This window comes from Perissodus microlepis, chromosome 7, assembly GCF_051167445.1.
Source record: "Perissodus microlepis isolate ML-2025 ecotype Zambia chromosome 7, ASM5116744v1, whole genome shotgun sequence".
NCBI lineage: Eukaryota > Metazoa > Chordata > Actinopteri > Cichliformes > Cichlidae > Perissodus > Perissodus microlepis.
The window spans coordinates 3,976,208-3,982,207 of NC_140467.1; the positions used below are offsets into that span (position 1 = coordinate 3,976,208).

The 6,000-nt window shown below is 41.0% G+C and overlaps 1 protein-coding gene across 4 annotated transcripts; it reads right to left on the minus strand.

The window, feature by feature from the left end:
- Positions 1-240: 240 nt before the first annotated feature.
- On the minus strand, positions 241-5,613 carry mlc1 (modulator of VRAC current 1). 4 transcript variants are annotated; one of them, XM_084932888.1, is made up of 12 exons: positions 5,307-5,613; positions 4,656-4,976; positions 3,234-3,323; positions 3,015-3,068; positions 2,800-2,901; positions 2,557-2,658; positions 2,355-2,426; positions 2,145-2,261; positions 1,966-2,022; positions 1,542-1,664; positions 1,206-1,367; positions 241-988 (listed from the first exon to the last, which is right to left on the minus strand). In XM_084932888.1, exons 2-12 carry the CDS (start codon positions 4,911-4,913, stop codon positions 911-913), a joined length of 1,215 nt encoding a protein of 404 aa, XP_084789014.1. In that variant the 5' UTR covers positions 4,914-4,976; positions 5,307-5,613; the 3' UTR covers positions 241-910. The 4 variants fall into 4 exon arrangements, with proteins under 4 accessions (XP_084789014.1, XP_084789012.1, XP_084789010.1 ...); XM_084932886.1 differs by having other exon boundaries at positions 1,198-1,367; XM_084932884.1 differs by having other exon boundaries at positions 241-991; positions 1,198-1,367.
- Positions 5,614-6,000: the final 387 nt, after the last annotated feature.

Consider the following 6,000-nt stretch of genomic DNA (forward strand, 5'->3'; position numbering starts at 1 on the left):
AATATAACAATATGAGAAGGCAATTTTCATGTCCAAATGCAAACACAGGGGTGCTGAAGTTATTGCAATTAAATCGATACACACATAAATTCCACCTCACAGCTTGGTATCAAATTATAAGATAATATCTGAACAACATTTCCATGAAAGTTATTTTCAGATGAAGACTTTTTTTCTTGTTCTTGGTTTTCCCATTCATGAAAAACATTCAATACGTACACAAATTTACTCTTGACATACTTAGTGCTGATGGCATTTTATTTTGCACAAGGCATACTTTCAGTTAGTATCATTTACATCAGTTGATACTGCTGCACATCGGCTATATTAAAGCAGTTCTCCTGTAAAAACTACCACACAAGGAACCTGGCTACTGAGTTAGACTTTGCCATGGATTTAAATACACTTCATTAGTTTTTGCATCTGTTGCATCTTCCACCATGTTAGTCACCAACATGTGAACGGGCAGAAAACTGTTTCAAATTAAGATATATAAAGAACTATTTCAATTTTGTGCTAGGGACATTTTCTATTACTTGCCATTGACTCGCATATTTTCAATACAACTAGCATACAGTGTAAAAATACATTAAATCTCCTGACCACAAAAAATACCACAGTGGTACCAATATGGAAAACACACATAAAAGCATTATCTATGTAAGAAAAAAAACACTAACAAAAGCAAAACAAAGTACACGGTTTCAATTTTTTTCCTCCTATCTTTGCTTCATTTTTGTGTATTTTGTTCTTTATTCCAGTCTCCAGTTTTCCGTGTCTCTCCAATACTGCTTTTCCCTCTTGTTCTAATATTCTCTGTCTTCTGATTATACTCTTGTATTTGCAGCTTACAGCGCTTGTTTTACCCTTCTTCTATCACCAGGTCTCTCCAAACTCCTGGATGTTCTCTTCATTGAGCCATTTGGACCACAACTGCCTTCCAAGCTCTGTCTTTGTCAAAATCCTGCAACGCTCCATTTGATGTTTGCTGCTGTGGAGGATGAAAAGGAAAGAAAATATTCAGAGGAATCAGGTGTTGAGCATGAGTGGTACTGTGCTATTCTTGCACGTAGTTCATTAATTGATACATATGCATTTACATGTGGTATACCTTGATGCTATACTCATCAGTAAATGTCTGTTGTTGTAAGTAGTGATATAGACAAGAGCAGGATTTGCACATATGGGTGTGTTTACCTGCATACCTCACAGTAATGCATCTGGGTCTGAATGTTGTCATCACACTCTGGAGCTCCCATGCGAAGCTGACTTTTGTAGGTGGCACAGTGCACCACAGTGGCTGAAGTAAGAATTGCCTGCACCAGCAGCAGCACCATCAGAATCAGCAGCAGTATGTCATAGGATTGCTGGGATACAAAGAGAGACAAGCACATATATGTGAAATTGGTGGAGTTTTAAAAGTAATTTCTCATGATTTACTTCCCCAGCTCCTGTATTTTTTTTTAATGACGCCAGAGCTAAGTGGATAACTCTTGAAAATACAAACATAACCATATATTTTCACTTCACTTTAGACTCACTTTGGCTGTAGGCACATCATGCAGGAATATTTCAATAAAGCTGATCACACTGCAAGAGAGGAAGCCAGAGGCTGAAAAGAGCAGAGGAGACGTCACGCTGCTGATGGCAATCAACACCTCCACCTGAGAGATACAGGGTTGAGAGCAGAAAGAAGAAAGGCGGAAAAAAAGAACACAAAAAGCCAGTAGAAAGAAGAAATAGATGTGGTATTTAGATGGATGAAATTATACCTGCTCCAATGACATTTTGCACCCACATGATAGCAAATAGCAGGAGGAAAAAGTTTAGATTGAAAACAAAGTCATAAAACACTGAAGTATATGAATTTCAAGTTTAAAACCAACTCCATGGTATAACAGCTTTACATTCACACTGTACTAATCCATCTCACAGATCCTGCAGATATCAGATTATTGTACTCACCAGGCATTTGTTAGGGTATTCTGACACAACATGACTGGCAATAGCACTGGGGAAACACTGCAAAGAATAACAGGTAATGTTATGCAATTGAGTTGCTCGTCAGTCATTTTAAACATACCTTATCATTCTGAGTGGCCATAAGTGCCTCAAAAACAGTAAGCTTTATTAAGCCAACTTACAGCCACAAGGATCCAGAAAAATGTAACAGACAAGTAGGGACCAGGCAACAAAGCGTCCATGTTGAGCGCAATAATGCCTCCAAATACAGCCGAGATTCCTACAATCACTTCAATTACCTGTTGCAGACATCAGTTATGGATTAAAAAAAAAAAAAAAACATACATATATAGGTTATATAGTTATACTTATTTATATGCAAGTTTACTCACAGAATATGCTTTAAGGAGCCGAGTGGGGAAGACTGCAGGTTTGATAATCACAGGCCTGTCGTATGACCCCGACTGGAGGATGGATAGAAAAATGAAAATTGTTTAGGATGAAAGAATGAAAGGGAGCAAAAACAAACAAATAAACAAAAAACAAAAACAAAACAAAAAAATCGCTCATGTAGACATGCATACACTCACACACCTTCCTGTGGCAGCAGCAGTCCTCTGCAGAGCGGGCTGACAGGATGACAGTGCTGGCCATCAACACCTCCAACAAGATCATCAGGATAAGGTTGAAGTTAATCTGAGAACAGACAGAACATGTTAGGGGGCGAGAACAGAGACGCAACTGCTAAAAGAGAAAACAAAATATAAAAGAATAACTCAAAATGTTTGTGTTTGTGCATCCAAAAGGACATGTAGTTTTCGATACAGATGGATTTACATTGACAGCTGAGGGGTTCAAGACCAGCTTACAACCAAACCAAACCAGGCATGTGGTCGTCACAGCAAATGTTGACACATAGACCACTTGAAAATCTGACACCTTAAAGGAAACATGAGAGTCTAATTAGTATCGTGCTTCGGTAAAAGCTTCAATTAAAAACCATTAAGACATAATTATCTGTTTAGCCTTTGGTGAGTTCATTGTTTACTCACTGCAACGTGTCTGTTCTTGGCAATAGCAAAACTAGCTATTGCTGCAGGGATGCCCTGTGAAGAATACCAACAAAAAGGAGCTGCTGAATTTATCTATGAAGACAATTACTGCCATTTTTGACATGACTCCTGTATAAACAGTGTGAAATATGCAGCAAGGTATGCTAGCTTTCAAAGCAATATCAGCATGTGATTAAAGTAACTGTGATGGTCACTTACAGAGCCCGCAGCACAGCGCAGGTAGTCCATGGCAACAGGAAACACATTTCCCAAGTACAGAGAGAAACCAGATGTGATGAGCAGACAGCCCTGAGGACACACCGACGCACACGCACATACAGCCATGTATACACAATTAAAAGGGTCATAAATGCATTCAGCAGGTAAAACTGTGCAAGAATTCCTCTCTCATACACACGAGCCATTTGAGAAGTAACTAAGCCAACTGCAAATCCCGCCTGGTGCAACAGCCCCACCAAGACTCTTGCGTCCGCTGGGCAGGTGTCTGACTGATAAACACTAAATAATCACAACTGATATACCTGCAATTTACCAGAAATACATAGGTATGTTTCTAGTATGATCTGTGACAAAGTGGGTACTTTTGGTACAATTAGGTTTTAGTTTGAGCAACGATTTTCTGGCATGTAGCGTTTACAAGTATGTGTTAGATTTTATCATATACATTTGTGTAGTCAGCATGATCTTTTTCATTTTACAAAGTATTGGAGACTACTTTTAGTTAACCAAACTTCATTTCTATCTAGGGTAGTGTCTGTATAGTTCAGCTTCTTCCAATGTGCAGCAATTTACACACTGCAAAACTTCCAAAATTTCCCCGCGTTGATCCTTGCATTGAGCTGGGTGTGTCTGCTCACACTTACACTATGTGCACAAGAGTATTGGGCCACATCTCTTAATCACTGAACTCAATAATAATATGGGGTTGGGCTTTGGCTCCCTTCCAGTTCCAGTGCAGAGAAGTCTTGATGCTTACCATGACAATTATGTGCATCTAACTTCATGGGAAAGACCCTTTTATGTTCCAGCATGACTGTGCTTCAGTGCACAAAGTAAGGACTGGCTAGGTGAGCTTGCTGTGGAAGAACGTGACTGGCCTTACCTCAACCCCACAGAACACCTTTGGGATGAACTATAAGGGAGATTTTCAGCCAGGTCATCTATTCCAGCATTAGTGTCCAACCTAAATGATCTTTTGGATTAATGGGCAAAAATTTCCACAGCCAGATTTTCTATATAAAAGGCTTCTCAGAAGAGTGGAAGGTATTATAGTTGCTAAAGGAGGGGAACAAAGTCCTTAAAATGCCTACAGATTTAGAATGGGATATCCTAAAAGAGCTTTTAGGCGGTCCAATATTTTTGTCTAAATAGTGTAACACAATACACATGCCCAAAATTGATCTGCTAACATTTTAATTATTGAAGCAACCCCATCATGGTGTTCTTTCCTTGTGGAAGCACAAAACAGGATTTCTTGTTGCCACTTCTCACTCAAAATTTCAAGATTGGGGCTACTCAAAAAAAGGAATCACCCCAAACTTTAAATCTGTGTGTTATGGACTAAATAGAAAAATCCTGTAGTGTGCTTCCGTTGCTTCCCCTGACTGTCTTTCCTCTCACCCCTATGAGGACACTGTAGAGCCAGGCCCTGTAGCTGAAGCAGGGGTGCTTTAGGGGCTCCGGCTGGGCCAGCTGCAGGTCACTGGCCCTCACGTCCACTGTGTAGCTGTCCCGTTCAGACCTATCCCGCTCCCCTCGGTCTGGCCTTCTCTCAGCTCCCCGGTCACCCCGTCGTCCCAGTGTCCCATTTCCTCTCTCCAGAGTGGGCATATGGGTGTAGGTGAACTCCTCTCTGGCCGAAAGCTCCTCGCGCTGCATTGTTAAAGTGGCTGGTGGCTTGCTTCAGTAGCAGGATGAAAAGTATGAAGTGAAGAAAACACCCTGTGGGAAAGAATGAAAAAACAAAAAACAATATCACATTCCAAACAAGGACAAGCTCTTTGTCTTCATCATGTTTCTCTTTACGATCGTTCCTTTCAACAAGAGGTCCAGTAATTGTAAAAAGTGAAGATGGCAATCGGAGCTCTCAGATCGGGGCTTTCAGGGGAAAATCAATTAAAATCACATTAAATAAAGAGAAAGTATGCCATTAGGCTACTAATCATGCAGTGTAACAAAAACACCCCACACCCCTCCCCTTGTTTCTGTTGGTTCAAGCCAAGAGAACTTACTCTACATTCCACTGCTTCTTTTTTGCTTGTCTGAACTCACCTACTGTTGTTTGTCTTGCAAAATCTTCCCAGTTATTTTCCAGGAAATGTATCCTTCAACAACTGGAATCATATAACCACAAAGAAGACAGTTTGTCTTTGCTCGAAGCTCCTTCTGCTCCCCATCTCTCTCCCTCGCAACTTGCAGCCTCTTGCACCCCCACTCTCCTCCTCTTTTCCTTTTCCTCTCTTTCTTTCCCGTTACACGGCGTTACTCAGAAACAGTTCTGAAAAGTTTTTTGAACCCATCAAAGCGTCGAGCTAAAACACATGGCTCTTGTGCTGCCAGCCTACTTTGTGCCAAAGAGAGAGCGGCTGTGCATGACAACAAGGGGAGGATGAAGGGGCTCGCACTGGGGGCAGAGTTAGAAGGGCAAACACCCTCTTTACCCTCCTTTTTGCCCATGCAGCCACACATGCACATCAAGGCACTCACAAAACTGAACAATAGGCCTTCAGAATTGAGCACATAAGAAATTTAGAAAGTCACATTCATAGCAAGTAGAAATTCGCATAAGTGCAGAATCAAACTGTTGTTTTTTTGCCTACAGTTGAGTGCGTCCCCCTGTTGTGTTCCCCCTCACAACTTCCCTCTGTGTTACTTAGTGTTTCACTGCACTTCACAGCCCACTAAATTAAGATGCCCAGCAGTGCTTTAGAAAAGAGGCGACAGAGACATTTCCATGGCCTAATCA